This window comes from Poecilia mexicana, unplaced genomic scaffold (genome assembly GCF_051168715.1).
Source record: "Poecilia mexicana isolate PSO_F unplaced genomic scaffold, ASM5116871v1 scaffold_23, whole genome shotgun sequence".
Taxonomy (NCBI): domain Eukaryota; kingdom Metazoa; phylum Chordata; class Actinopteri; order Cyprinodontiformes; family Poeciliidae; genus Poecilia; species Poecilia mexicana.
Window position 1 is genome coordinate 9,891,098 of NW_028263392.1, and position 18,126 is coordinate 9,909,223.

The following is an 18,126-nucleotide window of genomic DNA, read 5'->3' on the forward strand; positions in this document are numbered from 1 at the left end:
CCATCAGACTCTAGCCTCAGAATAAGGCTTTGACATTTATATTACTGTAGTGCATCACCAGTGGACAAAGAAAAATCAAATTTCTGTTTTTTACAGTTTTGTTTTTTCCACATATTCCTTAATTTTAGAAAACATTGACATTCTGTTAATCTAGCTATTCAAACACAGAAAACAAAGCAAACCAACACTGAAATGCTTTAAGATTAAGTCTAAATGTCATTTTGAAATTTGCCACAGTGAGCTAGTCAATAGGCATGAACATATTATTTGCCAGAGGGGGTGAAGATTCAATCATGTTGCAAAGCTAGTACACAGTTGCTGTTGTTGCTCCTGTATGTGCCTAATTCAATAAAGGCTTTATCTTTAAAACCAGGTGGTGGCCGGTCCTCATTTTCTCAAACAGTGTCCAGCAGTCTTCACTTGAGGCCGCACTGACACAATTCATATTGGCTTATTTGTGCAAGTGGGTCCTATTTTTGTGCCTGTCCAGAATGATAAAAATATACAAGTCTTTTATTTGCCGAGCTTGTTTCTGCCAAAATAAATAGATACGGGGCCAGCTTTATCTGGGGGCTGCTGTGAAAGAAGCTCGGGTGGTATTAACAAAGAGCTGTGTGGATCACTGTAGCTTTACTATTCTAGTTATAAGCTTTTTAGGTGATATGAGGGAAAAAAATCAATCAGGATAGACAGCGTATTCTATCCAATACAAGTGTTTCAGTGGCACAATAATAAGGGATAAGGGAAAAATAACCATTAAAAAAAGGAAATCATTTAAAATACCAGCAGAACACTAGTGATAAGTATGTATTTTGGCCCAAAAGCAATTCAGATGTACATTCTAACAAAAGAGGATTTGGTATTGGAAAAGATCTCTGTATTATGGCTGCAAAATTAATCTAAGCAAAGAATCTAGTGGGATTAGATGCAGGGATCAAAGGGATATTAACAACACTGCTGTTCTGCAGTGATCATTGGCAATCTGCTCTTTCAATAGGGCAGTGGTTGCCACAATGATGAAGTCCCCCATGCAAATTTTGTAATTTTGTCTTTTTTAAAATTTCCATCATAATTCTTGTGCATCACCAACTAAAAATTAGCAAAGCGTGTAAATTTGGCAGCTGGCTCATGCTGTGTATATGAATGATGTTTTTTGATCAGGAGTTTTGGTCAGGGATTAGGGGTAAATATCATCTGCCAAGATCAAGGGCATCGCTTATCCAGGAGGAATTATGCTGGGTGGTGCATGAAACCATGGGAAAATTAAAAAAAAAACAACCATTTTCTACTGATTCATGACTACAAAGGCCAGCTAATGGGGCCTTTTAGGTAAAGTTTCCTTATTTGGTTTAATGGGCAGTCTAACTTTTCATCAGTTTAAAGAAACTACTGATGCTCAGACTCCTTTTTTACATAATCAGCAACAAAATCACAGTGATACATACAAAAGACATGTATTGTAATATCTATATCGCAAAGAACTCATTGAACCTCAATAAATATTAGCTAATTGTATAAGTAACATTCATATAGGCTCTTTATTGAAGCAATATACTTGTTGATGCTTCCTGGTTAATGTAAGATGGGTATAAGTTACATGGTAATTCTACACTGAATAGTTCAAATGCATTGTTACAACACCCAGGTAAATGACCGTCATATACATACTGAGGGTACATAATCTTCTCGCAGGAAGTTTAAAACCCAGTTTCTTTATAGAATCATTTACATTTGCTCGAAGTGCATCAATAGTGAGGGTAATTACCATCAACAAGCAAACGGTTGGATATGTAGGCATTACAATGTAGCCAGGAAAGTGACGAGCTTTATAAACACAATCTAGTGGGCTTTGCTCCAAAAAGGACTTCAATAAGCCAATATGCAAATTTTGACGAGAATGGCACATTAATTATGACTAGAACATGCACTAATCTGTATCTCTATCCTAACAGGGCTGTTTATAGTCTGAGTAGGGAGGTGCTGCAGTAGCACTGAGAACAGATGATCCACATCTATGTGACAGTTCTGCACAGTAATTAAATTTCCTTCTCTTCCTCTACACGAAAAACACACTGTGGCAATCGACGGGCAGGCAAAAAAACAGAAGAGAGAAGATGTGAGCAGACACAGACACGCTGCCATTAATCCAAAGGATACCATCTGGAGAGGCTCCTAGAGCCAGTGATTCCACTATGTAGAGACTTATTGCAAAAAATAAATCTGCAGCTGAACTCAACACAATGCAGAAGAAAACGACTGAGCATTTATGTTATTTAAAGCTTCTGCAGAAATTAAAGGTATGCAAGTTGGTTTCAGAGGGTTTGAAACTTGAACAGAAGAAGCAAAGGGAAACCGGAACGGCTTTCGCTTTTGACAGCTTGCAGAACAAACTGAAGAAACATTCAGATTTTTCAGTGCAAACCATGTTATCTGAAACCTAGCGCTATAGTAACACCATTAAGAACCACATGAAAATGACAGAGGAGCCAAATGGTAGGCGGGGGAATAATTTAAGGGCAGGGCTATACTGTGATACTTGGCGGGTGGGGACGGGGGGTAAATGGGACTTTGGGGGGTTGCATTGGGGTGCAAAAGCTTTCACTGCAGCTGAGGTTAATGGTGTGTATGATGACAATGAGAATGGGGGGACTTAATGGGATGGGGGCTCAGCTTGGAGGAGATGCTTGCATCATTATTCTCTACTCTTGGCCTTTTGTCACAGCTAATATTCCAGCTTAAACTTATGCATATTCACACATACTACAGCTACAACTGGCTCAGTCGCAGCAGTTTTTGACATTTCCCTATGATAGATAGAGGCCATTAAGAAAATAATACTATCAAACCTGCTGTCAGAAAATACTTAAAACCTCCAAACTATCCCATGACATGACACTAGAAACACCAACATTAAAATGAAAAGCAAACACTTCCTCCCTCCATCTTGAATTGTCCTTCTGAGCCTCACTCTGTGCTATGCATGCTGGGATCGTGACAGAGGCCAGAAGGCTAACGAGTTATTAGTGTATTTAACTCCCATTGCATCCACTTCCTCTTCATCACCTTTTCATTTCTCTTCGGCTCCCATTCTAGTTTCCGGCTGGTTATTTAACTTCGACCAGGCTTCATAAAGTGGTTTCACAGAGGTCAACGTGGCCTAAATTAATAAGCGGATATTAATTTAGAGGTGTACTCATGCACCTGGAAGTGCACATTTGTCACTATGGAGATTTCCACAGTGACGAGCGTTATTTTGGCCCAGTAACCCATGATGATAATGGAGAGTCTTGGCAGCCAATTGGATTAGCCTCTTGTGAATGGCTTTAACGAAGATTACACACCCCTGTGGCTAATGGGTATTAGGAAGAGAAGAAGCACATGGAGGAACTTGGCAGTGACAAGACACTGCTGTGGTATATGTGCCAAAATGCACAAGAGGCCTTGAAAGAAGCCAGACTGCAGCACAAATGAGCAAATAACTTTCTACCAAAGAAACCACACCCCGATGCGTCAACAACTTTGTGTTCACAAGTAGCAAATATTGTCGATTTGATTTGAACTCACCAGTTGCTCTTCCATGTATGTCGCACATGCGGGTCGTGGATGCTGTGTTTGTCCGCCTGCTCGTCCAGGAAGTCAAACATGTATTTAATTGCCAGTGGCAGGGCGCTGCCCCGGTGGGCGGTGCTGAAGATGGTTTCAAACAGGTCGTCGACAAACTTCTGTAATGTACCCTGCGGGTCAGAGAGAACAGACGTCCAAGTGTGTCGTGTGGAAGGGCACAGTTCCAAGCGAAGATGCTCTTACCCTTGGAACTTTTTCCGCATTTATCACATTACATTCATAAAGTAGTTCTCAAATGAAAAAGGAAAGAAAAGTTATGATGGTTTAGCAGTTTTTACAAATAGAAATTGGAAAAAAAACAAATAGTTTTCATCGCTTTTTACTCTGTTGATACCCATAACTAAAATTAGCACTACCAGTTGCCATCCTAAACTGAGACGACGTGTTGCAAGACGGCCCTTTACTTTGTCCAGCGTCGTGTAATATCTACCAGGTTTCATCCGATGGATGGTGCATTTACCGTTTTCCTGCAAAATGCTGTTTCCTCAACATGGACTGAATTGGTCATTGGACTTATTTGCTTTTTTCTCTAGACTTTATCCACTTTACCCCCATCTCATGTAACCCTTGTACTTATTGATACCATTCACCGTTATTCCCCAACAACGTCCGTTGTGTGTATACTAAGTAAACACATAGGTGAATTCAGCTTAGTAATTAGGCGACTTCTAAAGGGAGACTGGATTTTAAGGATTGCCAAATATAGATGCTTGCCATGCATTAGAGATTTTCTTTATGTTAAAACCATGCATGTATTCCCAGTCATGCCCAAGTTTATCAAAGTTTATGAATACTTAAGGTACAGTAGACTCTAATCCCATAGTTAAGGATTGACAGTTTTTTTCTTATACGTTTTATGATATACTAAGAATGTCCAATGAGATGTTACTATAAACTTAATATTTTTTCCAATCATATTCTGAGTTGTGCCATGCATTTTCATGTGGTCCCTTCATTCCGATGTTTGTGTATGTGACTCTCATATCTTGCAGACCCGACCCCTAAATCTGCTTGCAGCTTTGATGGAAGAAATTGTTATTTCACAGCTGACTTTCAATAATATCTGGGAACAGAAGGTGCATCTCCTAAGCCTCTTTGTGCTGCCGGATTAGCTCCCACACTGCACCATTGACCCTAATTTGATTTAATGTTGGCGACTTTAAGGAGGAGGAGGAGGAGATGAGAGGAGAGACACACAGAGTGAAAGAATCTAATCCTCTTGTAAAGAACAAGTTGATGGGATGCAGGGGAGAAAGTGGAAGCACGGGAGGGAAATGAAAACGGCAGGTTTCCTATCAGAAAACGAGGCCATCGAGTGTGGCAGTTGAGGTGTGTACAGGCGCAGGCAAATAAAAATCCAATTTGGCAGAAGCAGATGACCAAATGAAAGTCAAGAGATGTAAAAGAGAGTCGGAGGAGGGAATCCTGTTAGTCCAACAATTGCGGCTATAATTTTAATGCAGCCAGAATTCCCAACGGCTTCCGATTTCTCTATGAAGATGAGATCATGTACATCTTTATTAGGCCGGCACGTTTCTGAGTGGCGAGGGAATACCTAATGTGTGTGTGTGTGTGTGTGGCAGGGTTCCGTAGCTGTGTTGCACCTAAAATATTGGAGATCGCAGATGTTTTTTTTTTTTCTTTCAAGTCATTATCCTGAAGACCTAAAAGCTTCAGTGATCAATCCTCTTTAAGAAAAATCAACTTTGAAAGCATTAATAAATTACAAGCAAATAACCAATGTTTTTGCTTAGTTCATTGACATTTGGCAGTCTTTAAGAAAATGTACTCCTTTTTGATTAAAAAAAAAAACATTTATTGTAAAAGCCAGGCAGGTTTTTGCTCACATAACATCAAAGGTTTTTAATCACTAAAGAAATTAATCAAGAACGTCAGTTTTGGTTTTACTAGGTCTTACAGTTGATCATAACCACCTGATTGACAAATTGAATAGCAGATACTCAATTTGTTAATTACAAAGTTGACTCAGGTTTACTCAACCTACTGCAGGACTACTCAAAATCTTTGTTCTCAGGCCACTTTTATTCAAATTTATATGATATTCCTTGCCTGAAATATCTATGACCTACAACTTTACAGTACCACTTGACCAATAAGGTTAAAGGACAGACGTCTTTGTTTTTGTTCCCCAAAAAAATATGGTTAGAGATGCGAAACTGATTGATTGTTCTGTGGTTAAGGATCACAAAGCAAGTAAAAAAAATAATGAAAAAACTCCAGTCATCATGGACTCAAATGTTCTTTCAAAGAATCCCACTGAAGTATGTCACAAATGCAATTTACTATCATAGCAAAAAATGCCAGAATATATATATATATATATATATATATTTATATATATATATATATATTTAAAAAGGGACTCATAGCCACCTATTATAATGGAGTCTATGTATATAAATATATACAGGTTAAAAAAAACAATAGCTGCAGCTCATTCAAGAGTTACTGTTTCAAAAAAATAAATAAAAGGAAAGACTGATCAGGGATTTGGACACAGAGAGCACAGCACAGAAGAACAAGAGGAGGGAATAAGAAAAAGGAAGGTAGGAGACAGAGGGAAGGGCGGGATACTCCAAGGAAGAAATAGTAAAAGGTAAGATACACAGGAAAAAAGAGGAAAGGAATGAAAAACAGAGGAAAAACACTCAGAAAGGACAGCAGGAAGGAAAAGATGAAAGCACACAAAGAGGAGGACACTTTCTGTAGTCAGACTTAATTTGTAGTATTAAGTCTGACTACAAATATTTTTCATGCCTAATTTTTGTCTTTTTCTAATTCTTTTGGGAGCTGGGAAATGCTTCAATTAAATTCCAGCGTTTTCCAAGCTGCTTTGGAACCTTGTGGGCACACAAGTGCTCAACCTGTAACACCGTCCGTCATCTTCTATCTCGAAGGCTGCTCTGGTATCGACCCTGTCGTCGTCACAGGGTTCTGTGGAGCTGGTTACTGCCAAAACACCCCTCCCACCCCCCACCCCACAGCCATCCACCCTGTTATTAGACTGCACTCTAAACACAACGTGTCATCTGGATGTTTTGATGTCGTTCAACAATGAAATGCAAGGAAAGCAAACAATCAGAACGCTGGAGGGAAGAGGAGCCCCACCACTCACCTGTGTGAAAGTGAGAAAACGCACCCTTTCCCTGTGCCACTAAATAAAACACCTGCTGCACCCCCCCACCCTCACTCCAAAGCCTCGCCGGTGAAGCTAATACGAGAGGCATGAGCCATGTTGCCAGGGAGAGGTATTTACTGGCAAGGCAAGAGGCAAACGCAGTCAATTACACCGCCTGTCTGCCTAATCATTTCTCACCAAGAAAGATGGCCAGCCAACATAGACTGGTTATTTCACAAAAACAATCCATTTTTAAAGACGATGCTCTGTCAACAGCCAGAAGCTTCCCTTTCTCTGCACCTCAGAGTGGGATAACAGCAGGGAAACAAAGCGACTCGCTGAGGCTGTGAGCCGACATGACTGCATGTGTGAAGGTGTGTGGAGGGCTGTGCAGTACATGTCATGGTGACAGCTGCTGCAGCTCCCTGGCTTCCTTTTAGTCTCCAATCATCAGTTTGTTTATTAGTTTCTCTCATATGCTGGTTATTATGTTCTCTGTTACAGTCACTGTTACACACCTCCTACCCTGTTAATTGAATACCTGATTCTGCCAACACATCTGCATGGTAGCTATCCCCCCAGAGAACATGTGTACTACATTTAAACATATTCTCCTGTTTTTTTTATTACCTTGACATTTCCTCGTCAAAGTGAAGTCTGTCTCACAAAGGGCTGTCTACTTGCTGTGTCGGCCTGACTTTATCGGTTTCGATAAGTTTAGCCTATTATCATGAGCTCCGGTTAAGGGGAGAGGTTTAAATTTGACACCTGGTGTCTGTGCTTGAAACTCTCAAAGTAAGAGAGGAAGTAGCTCCTGAGAGGCCTTGTTGTGATGACTGAGTCTCTCTCGCACAATCTTTTTTAAACATTTTGACGTAAAATAATACCAAACCGTGACACAGACAGAGTGACACGACATACATAATTTGTAAGCACAGTAGGAAAATATTGTACTTTGTTTTCATAAAGTGCCTCGAGATGACATGTTGTGAATTGGCGCTATTATAAATACATAGAATTGACATACATTGTGGTTGGCTAAAATTGCAAACCACTTAAAAAAAAAAAAACAATGTGAAATTGTTCTGATTGAAGCAATTTCAGCCTGAACATTTCCAGAGCGTAGCCACCCTTTTCTTTTTACTGCCTCAGTATGTCTGGCTCCATCTTTCTAATAATGTTAGTCAAATGAAAAAGAAAAAAAAAAGGTGCTTTAAGAGCAGATTGTGATTTACATACAGCTCTAGGATCAAAGTCACACTTCCCTCTAAAGCAAATTAACTATTTTCTTTCCCATCTTAGAGGCTATTGTCCAAGGGCACATTCAAAGTGTCTCATTTTTTATCACCAGTTCTGTTTGGCCATATCATTTTTGTAACATTCACAAGCTTTGTAGCCTTTTTTTTCCTTCTTCTTCTTTAGACTTTTTGATATGCTGCATTCTGTGGAACGGTAATGAAAGAAGCAAATAAACAGAAATATCTATTTTCCTTCTCTCACCTGAGGGGGTAGAGAATACATTTGAATAATATTTTCCACAGAGATGATTCATCCCGAGCAATCATGAATATTTAAATAAAGTGAGGCTTTTCTGAGTCGTCATAACACCGCATATAAAGGTTATAGTGACCGGTCACGCTTTCGCTTGCTCAACTGCTTCCAAGACATTAAATGATGCCACACTATGCTCAGATCCCAATAAGAATATGTGTAGATAAATATCAACAAGAATACAATTAAGGGGTTTTTTTTTTTTTTTTTCCATCAGCAGGTTTCTCTCACCTTCGTTGCCAGAAGTCGTGTCAGGTAGATCTCGGAGACCATCTTGCTGCCACGGTCGCCTTCTTTCTGGTCTCCGTGCTCGTGGTTCTTAACCAGATGCCAGACCTTCACCCCACTCTCCAGGTCGGGAGTGATCATAGGGGTGCGGGAGCGCATGCTGTCCGGGCTTCCAGTGTACTTAATCATGTTCTCTGTGGAGAAAAAATGTTTACTTCAAGCTGGTGGGAATCACAAGGGCAAAGACCATTCATTGCTGTTTTCTTTCCATTTATTCAGATTTCTATGAATATACAGTAGGAGTAAGTCTATATACTCGTCCAGATTCTAACCAAAGACTTCAATGATTTTTCCTTTTTTTTCCCCCCCCAATTACAAGAATGAAAAGGAAACAGCTGCAAAACAGACTAAAATAAGCAGCTGTAACCTAAATGTCACGACGGAGCAGGGCTTTGGCTCAAGGCCTCATTTCACAGGTCTGTGTTCTCGCCTTTGAAACTTTCAGAAAGTCTGCATGGTTAATTTTTCACAGCATCTCCTTCAGTTGACAAGACATTATATCGGCAGCTGACAGGAAATCGAACAGGTGTCAGACGAGATGAAATATGTATGGCCCACCCAGCGGTCGGCGTGGCGATGACATTTCCAAACACATGGCTCAATGAATGTTTACACAGTGTGAAAAGAAATTGATCAGTGGGTGCGGTCTGTGGGGAGAAGTGTAAAAAAAAAAGTGATTTTCACAGTGCCAGAAATCAATCTGTCCAGAGAGGAAAGTGCAAGCAGAGTATGAAGGAGAGAGTTAAAAAAGAAAAGATGGATATAGGGGGAGTGTGTTTGGTATCGATTACTGAAACTGAATGAATGATCAATTGAAAATGTTTCTCTCTCTTAAGGGACACTTCAGTGAGCGTCAGCTAATTGCTGTTTTTTTTTTTTCTTTTTTTTTCTTTGTGGGGACTTAACCTCACTCTGCTGCATCAATCCGTTAGTGCCGTAGGGCAACACAGGTCAGAACTGTGACCTTTAGGATTTAACACAAGTGTGGTTTCTAGACAATGTTGTGCCAAAGCAGAACAGGCCATTATGTAAAGAGCAGAAAAGAAGTCATGGTGTTTGCATACATGTTGAAACTTGTACCAAAAGGTTCCTCCTCTGCGCTCTCTGCCTCGTCTCCATGTTTGTTATTTGCCAGTTGCACTCAGGAGGAGTTCAAAGTCACTCCTCAAGTACCACACCAGTCATGTAGTCATTTATATTTCGAGTCATTCCCATTAAAATAGTAGAAGGAAATATCACCAGCTTCCTTCCTCTCTCGTGTGTCGGAGCACTCGTGTCCTATCTGGTGTCATTAGGTAGTAGGGAGGTGAGGCTTGGACCGTATGGAAATGAGGCAATGCTAATGTTGTGGCGTTGGCATTTGAAGTGCTTCAAGTGTTTGTGACCAGTAAAGCTAGCCCTTTGATCAGCATCTAACTTGATGGTTCGGCAGGCTCAAGGAGACGTGGAGCAGACGGGCAGGCGGAGGATACATTGGCACATGGAGGGATGAGAGGACACTCTTCTATGTCTCAAGAGGCCTGAACAAGTGAAAGGAAAAGGTCTATTTGGTCTCTTCATATTTTAGAAATCCTTTCAACTACTCTAATACGCGGCTCGTCTTTCTTGCTCTGACGAGCACACATTTACCCCCTGGAGGATACGTGTGTATGTATGATGCACTTCTTCTTAAACTTTTGCACATTTTGTCAAGTTACAGACATAAACGGTTTATTTAGTAGAGACTTTTTTTTTTTTTTAGAACGAATCGTCACAAACTTGCATAATTGCGATGAAGACAGAAAGTGACACGCATGGCTTTCCCTATTTCTTATAAATAAAACATAACATTTCCAACTATTGCTACACATTTTTCTTTGGATTTAGTTCTGGACATTGAATTGGACATAAAGATGTTTTGATCCAAACCGTCACATTATGTCTCTCTCCACGTATTTCTCCCAAATTCTTTTAAAGCTGTGTATCCCCCCCCTCCGCCCATTTCACAATGATGCAGTGTATTATGATACAAATTATATGCATTTATGTTATTATGCATTTAAAAATAAAACGTAAAGATATGCAGCGACGGATTCTCACCGTATTTACTTGCAGACGTTCTGGACACTGTGGAGTTATTTACCGAGTTGTAAGCTGTGACCTGCTTGGGAACCAGGGCCATCACAGCATTATCAGGTACCTGGGAAACAGACGCACGCATCATGAAATGACTCCTCAAACACAAAACTGTTTGTTTTGAGGTTTTCATTTTAGCAGACTTCTAACACAAGCAGCCAGAAGTGTACATCATTGTGTTGGTGTAATTTCCCCTATTCCCTTTCATCTCTTCTGGTTTCGTGTGAGTAAACACAGAATGTGTTATTACCCTTATGCGCGGCGCTCAGCCCACACATCCCCGCGATGAATGACGGGGGGTGGGGGGGAGTGAGGGTTTAACAGAGCATTGCGGAGGCCTGTGTGAGAGGGGACGTCCCACAGTCTCCATTTAATAATACATTTTCTCCAAGGTGGTGTGTTCATGGAAATGTAAAGAAACAAGGAGTGTAAATGAATAAAAAAAAAAAAAAAGTCAATCTGCCTCTCCGACAACCAGTCAGCCAAACTGGATTCAATTAATACAGCTGGGATGGGGACTTTTTCAGCCACACACACACAAAGAATGCCTCCTTTTTGCATAATCAGGCTATGCTTTGGGGTTAATTGAAGTGATCTTTATCGGTGTGTGGGTGGATTGGACAAGCAGGAGTTAGTCTGCATGTTATATATATATATACATATGTGCATGTGCGAGCTAAGGCTTTATTAAGATTGTGTCATTATTTCACCCCATCTCTCAATCTGCTCCTTATGCATAATATGTTTATATCATTTGTAAGCAGGAGGCCCACAGGGCAGATTCTGATTTTCCTTTGTGAGGAGCCCAACAACCCTCCAAGAAACTCAAGTACTCGCCCTCATCGCTGCTCTTATATACTGAATCGATATGCAATGAGCAGGGGGACCATAATGAAATGTGACAGAGAGGAGTGGCATTTGAGGAAATAACATTTGGGGAGTAAAAGACAGAAAACTGAGCACCGTTTCCCGAAAGAAAGAAGACGGCAATGTGTTGTAATGGACAGATTTATTCTGCCGGTGGTTACGTGTGGTTCCACCAATCAAACTCTTTCCTTAGCAACTGAAGGTTGCGTGAGGTCAGAAGATTATTTTTGCAAATTTCCAATCAAAGCCGATTAACAAAGAATCCCATAGCGATAGTGATTCTGATCAGTAACTATGTACTGTCTGCTTCCTGCTTTGAGGTTTGAACTCTACAAAGACGCAGTTGAATTGTCGTGAACGTTTAATGTTTGATACTTTTTTTTTCCTCTTTGCTTTGCCTCCTTATAATTTTTTGAGTGGTTCTGAGTGTTTTTCAGGGGTTTTTTTTTTATGTCCGTCAAGGAGAAGTTGCCCTTTTTCTCAGCCTGAAAAAAAAAAAATGAATTAACTTCTGTCTTCATTATCTTATCTCCGATTCAAATCAGCTCTCTAATCCATTCCACCCACGCTTCATACTCCCAGACTGTTGACACTTGCTGCTGCTGACATTTAATTTAGGCACCACGCAATTTGCACTTTGGAGGAGACAGTCACTACTTGCCTAGCTGCTTGAATTATTAGCACCATATTGGTGAGGCAGGTCCATTTTCCTGTGTTTTTGCTACATGGACACTTAATCTTCATATAACAAAAGGTAAAATGCTTTAAAAGACTTCAATATCAGCTGTCTTGTTATTCAGTAAATTAATTACAAAGTCTGAAATGCTTTCATTTGAAAACAGCCACAAGATAGTATTTTTGATTGTAACATGCTTGACACCTTTGGTATCTCTATAGTCTGCATTAACGTGGTTCAGTTGTGAAAGGTTGATAGATCATAGCTGATTTGAGGACTTTTCAAACTCATCCCTCTCTTTTTAATATAGAATCAAAATTAATTCGGAAAATCCTTTTAGTAGGCTCACGAGAAAATCCAACTGTTTATAGATTTTAGACTTTATTCACTTTATCAGTCTTACAGCACAGAAGTAGTAACTATAGAGTACAATCAACATGAAAACCGATTTCTTTTTCTGTACCTCTTTTTTCCCCCTCAATTATTAGTTTTATTATTATTTTATGTCTGATTTGTAATCTTTCAAATTTAATGCGTATTCTGAATAAATAATCACGAGAAATAAAAAAAACAAACATGTTTAGAAGCTCGACAGGGGTTTCTTTAAAAAAAAAAAAAGTACCTTCAAAGAAAATTATAATTTTCCAACAAACTGTCATCTTTACAACTGATTTACTCAGTATTTTATTTTTTTTTATGTTGAATGCTTTAGTATATGGACAGCGTACCTGATAGTGGAACAGCATGTTGAGTCTCTTCCAGTCGCCTTCAATCTTCGTGGTTATGTCCTCATCCTGTAGGATCATGCGTTGTCCTCTCCCTTGGCGCCACTCTGCAAAGGAACAGGAAATAAAAAAAACACTGACCCCATTTTCCAAATACCCTCACTTCGCTGACAGTAAAGACTTTCTTTTTTTTTGTCTGTTGGGGGGGATTTGGTTTTAATCTCCCCTCTCTCCATCTGTCAAGATATCACCAAATCTTAACATGTTGTTTGATAAACTGGGCCGCCTTTGGGACGAGGAGGAGGGAATTTTGGCGCTTGTACCAATGCCTGACTTTTGCTTTTGGGAACAGCTAGCACTTTTCAACCACAACAACTAAAAAATGAAATCCTAAAGGAGATGTTCAACAGTGGCAATCAATATTTGGAGGTAGAGTGCTAAAAGGGAATGATGATGTATCTCTTGGTTAAAAAAAGTTTTGTTTTTACCAGTTTATACCACAGGTAACTTTGTAGACTATATATATAAATATATATATATTTTTTAGAAATATTTTATTGTCTCAAAAGCAACACTGGGGTTTACTTGGAATATGATCCAGAGGGGTTTTACAAAGATAACACACTGAAAACAAGGCAAACGCTGCTGAGCTGAAGTTTCTTGTTTGGTAGAAGACTAACATGGGGACGAGGTCAGACTGGGGTAAACCAGGTCAAAGAAAACAAAATCTTTGAATGTTTTGGAAAGAATCTTCAGCCTAGCACTGCTTTAGTAATGCTGAGGTTTTTCTTTTGAATTTTTATCGAGTTAATATGAATGTTTTTGAAGGGCAATGAAACTTTTATCACCTAAAATGTGCCAATTATTCGGTTCTTTTGGGAAAACAGTAGAAGGTGATGGACGCAACCTCCCCGTCTGTACCGCATCAGCACAAAACTAATGGCAGCTTTGATCGAATACTGCAGCGACATTATTTGAGAGGGAAGCGAACAGTCATATTGGAAACAGGCAGCCGACTCTTCTGTTCTGTTTTTAGGCATCAAGAGTTTTCTGAACATATAATTCTGTCTGTGCCACTTGCCGAGTTTCCTCACTTGCGTCGGCCATTGTCATCTGCTATTCTGATCACAAACAGGAAAAACAAAGCGGCAATCACGGTGCTGCCTGATGAGGCCTGTCTTTGGAGGATCCACCAGAGTTGTGTTCGCATCTGAAGAATCTGCAGGAAATAAAGATTCTCCTGTTGTTTTTGTCTGCGCAGTACATCTTTCTATAAAGATGCAAATGAGCTCCGGTCTCTAGTCAAGGCTCAGTAAACAAATGAAGAGGCTCAGAGCGAAAGGAATGGCAGGAAAGATTTAATAATAACGATAAACACAGGGTAAAACCAGTGCAAACTGAGATCCCCCCTTGTTCCCAAATCTGGTGGTTTCTAATCAGTCTAATCAGAAGGAGTCAGTGTATGTTTGTGCGAGCAAACAAAGCCAAGGAAATGAGGGCTTTGGCAAGAAGAGATGGCAGGTCTTACTTTGATTTACATAAATCCATAACATATTTGCAACAAGGTGCATAAATACAGTATCTTGCAAAAGTATTAATTCTCCTTGAACTTCAGTGTATTTTATTGGGATATTATCAGACAGATCAACGCAATTTGGTTTATAGTTGTGAAGTAGAAAGAGAAGCTTAAAGCCATGTTATGTGTAGAGTCCAGTCCTTAAGGGCTTGTGTTTCCAGTGGGGTTTTTTTTAATACCAGTTTCTGTTAAAGAGTTCAATTTGGTCTTAGTTCCTCGATCACCCACCACCGCATGTCTGCTGTGTCCCCAAAATGGCTTCTGGTGAAATTGAAACAAGTCTTGTCATGTCTTTCTTTTTGCCCCTCTCATATCCAGACAAGATTTGCACGAGTAAGCCTCGTCTAATTCACAGATTCCTCTAGCCAAGCTGTGATTCTTTACCACTGAGTTGCCATGGGCTTCTTAACTTCTCTCTCCTCGGTAGGTTTGGCTGTAGTCTCAGTTTAGTAATAGACTGAGATATGAAAGATATTAAAGTTTTGGTTTATAACCCAAACCTGCCTCAAACCTGCCACATCCCTGATGTGTTTAGTGAGTTACTTTGTCTCCATGATGCTGAGTATTCTCTTATTATCCTTTACCAAACCTCTGACATGCCTTCAAAGGACACGTTGGACTATTTTTATAGGATTATTAGTATAACGAGGATTGGATTCACATTAATATCCCACTTTTACACTTTTTTTTTTTTTTTACAAACATATTCTAAAGCATTCTTCTGCACACTACATAAAATGGTGCATCACATAAAATCCACTGAAATACATGACATTTGAGATTATTAGGGTTTGTAAGGTGACGGGTTGAAAGGTAGAAAAACAGTCGTATTTGGTGTCCTTAGGAATAAACGACAATGGTATTCGGAGGACATTTGTAGCTTGTCGCACAGTGGAATTAAAGACAGCACTCAGGAGAACAATACTCTTGGTCAATTTGTCTCAAGACACGGATGCCACAAATCCCATTACCCTTTTTAGCCACTGTGATCAGTCTGTCTGTCTGTCAGGGAGAGTTGGAGATGTTTAGCTCGGTGCTACATGTTTACCAGTTATTTTCTGAAACATAGTATTTAAAAAAAAGAAAAAAAAAGATCCTAATTACATTCACAAATTAAAATCCTACAGCCATGTGTGCTCTGAGAGCATAATGGATTCATGATAAAAAAAACAAAAAAACAACTTTCCTCCACTCTCGGTCGACATGTTGGATATATTCTTTGAGTGTAGGATGATGTAAAAAAAAAAAATCATTCATACGTTCTCCAGTGAGCTTGCTCAAATGCAGACAAATAGACCATAGAGAGGGTGGCCCAAATTCCTCATTCCTTTAACAACACAATAAGAGAACCACGTCTCCTTCCCAAGGGGGTCCATCAAGTTTTTTTTTTTTTTTAAGAGTGTCATCAAAAGGATGAACCAGTTTTTCCACTTAGCTGTCTCTCAGACAGAATCCCCACGGTATGCACTCAGCCCATCTTTGATTTGAGATTGGAAAAAAATATATAAATATTTGGCAATATCAAGCCATGAAAAGCAAAATCTTTCCTGATGAGACGGTCTGCAGGTATTAGTAGGGCAGAACGCAGCACTGCAGTATCATTAATAAATAGCAACCAGTTAAAACAGCTGATTACGTGAGATACTAAAACATCTTTTTCACATTGTCAGAAACATCTATTTATAAAGAGAGAAGGCAGATTTTAAAGAAAGTAATAATTGCCTCGAGCGATTTAGCGATCAATCATCTGGCTCAACCAGTGACGGAAGCGTACCTTAATTTCTGCACTACTAAATGAATATGAGCTGCACTCACTAACTTTGAAAGGAAAAAAAAAAGTATATGTACAGGCCTCACCTGTCAATAATCAGCAGGTGTCCATGTTGTAAAATAACACATTTATTGAAATGTGTATAATTTTTCCAAACAGTTCCTGTAGCACAGCCACTTAAAAATAAAAAATAGAGCAGCCTACCAAGAAATGCTATTGATTGCCATCTTCACCTTCCTCCTGCGCTAAAACCACTAAAGTCGTCTTCCTCATTGTCAGAATTCAACAGCCTGACACGCTTCCTCAGCCTCTCTTTTGTTGCCGCTCTCAGTGTCACTTTCGTCTCGCTCTTAAGCTTGTGCTGTCCTCTTCATCACAGCACAGTCAAAGCCTTTCCAAAGTCATTGGTACAAATCAATATATTAACTGCATCAGTGTTCAAAGCTTGTGAATAAAACTATCAGTTAAGATTCTGGAAATTGTGACAGATTGAAAGTTTTGGTCTGGTAACAGACCTTTTTTTTTTTTTAGATATTAGAACCGTTACAACCAAGATATCAACACTCTTAAAGAATAAAAGGAAAACACTATATTTTTGTTTGTACTTCTCAGAAAGGGTTTCTAAAAGTCATTAAACCTAGGATTCTTACCCAGGTCCATATCTGAGGCCTTTATGCGGTGTGAATACGGGACGTTCTTGTAGATGGCATCCAGGATTTTCTCCTTCACCTGACTTATTGTGTCACAGTTTAGGACCTTCACTTGGATCTCTGGACTTTTCTCATTCTCTGGATGTATGCAGTTGACCACCTGGAGCAAAAACATGAATGAAATTGACGCGTTGCAAGAAATGTATGTGGAGCCACCGATTCTAAACCCCGATCCCGAGAGACAAACCAAAGGAACATGAACAAAACCAGAAACCTGGGGTACCACAGCTGATAGCCACTAGTCACAGTAGAGAGGACTAAAACAGAGATTTAGCTAATGACTAAGAGGATACAGAAGGGGAAATCTTAGTTGTTTCTCAGCTTGTGTGCAGTCATACATGCACTGAAACCCAGCCTTTTCTTGACAGCTCTTGCCACTAGTGAGGTCACCACTCTAGTGCCCCCTGCGCATGTCAAGCGTGAAAACAACAACTTCTGTGTCCCTTTGCAGATCTCACAACCGACCACCCATGACCACCCTATTCACTCTTCCTGTCCCTGAAAGCATATTAAGCATCTCCCCTTAGCCCCAGTACTCCAGGGCAGGTGAATCCCTTACCAGTGTCTTGTAGTCAATCTGTTGTCTGATGAGCTTGTCTTCGCTGAGCGAGTAGCGAGCCTCTCCTGTGATGGAGTCAATGGGGCCTTTCTCCATCTGCTGCTTGATGGCACAGAAGAGGGAAAAGAGGGGCTCGCCTGCACACTCCTGCAACAACATTTGGACAAATGCGTTTCACAGAAGCGGTATAGCTCAGAGAGCTATTTATGGGCTCACTTTTCTAGGAACAAAATGTTAAACTAAATGTTCAGAACAATGTAGTAGCTTTTTGTCAATGTTTCTAGTCCTTCTTTTCTCCGGTATTTAGTAAAACACAGAGATTCCCCAACACTCGATGATTTAAAACAGAAATGTTCACAAAAGACAGACTCTTGTTGCAAACAATCATTTGAATCAAAACGCTGCAGTTCCTCAGAAGTGGTTGCGCATTTACAAACCTTTTAGTTTCTCATTGCCATAAAATAAACAAGAGCACAGAAATCATACAGCCGGAGTTAAACTGATTATTTGTTCCGAAAGCATTTG

The 18,126-nt window shown here is 39.8% G+C and overlaps 1 protein-coding gene across 1 annotated transcript in view; it reads right to left on the reverse strand.

Moving 5' to 3' along the window:
- The window catches only part of plxna4 (plexin A4), a 220,701-nt gene that overhangs the window by 8,352 nt on the left and 194,223 nt on the right, over nucleotides 1–18,126 (reverse strand). The window contains exons 24-29 of the mRNA XM_088003196.1: nucleotides 17,602–17,748; nucleotides 16,983–17,142; nucleotides 12,989–13,092; nucleotides 10,682–10,781; nucleotides 8,546–8,736; nucleotides 3,565–3,734 (exon numbers count right to left, since the gene is read on the reverse strand). Of these exons, the coding sequence (XP_087859322.1) occupies nucleotides 3,565–3,734; nucleotides 8,546–8,736; nucleotides 10,682–10,781; nucleotides 12,989–13,092; nucleotides 16,983–17,142; nucleotides 17,602–17,748 (872 nt within the window). The remainder of the gene's footprint in view (nucleotides 1–3,564; nucleotides 3,735–8,545; nucleotides 8,737–10,681; nucleotides 10,782–12,988; nucleotides 13,093–16,982; nucleotides 17,143–17,601; nucleotides 17,749–18,126) is intronic.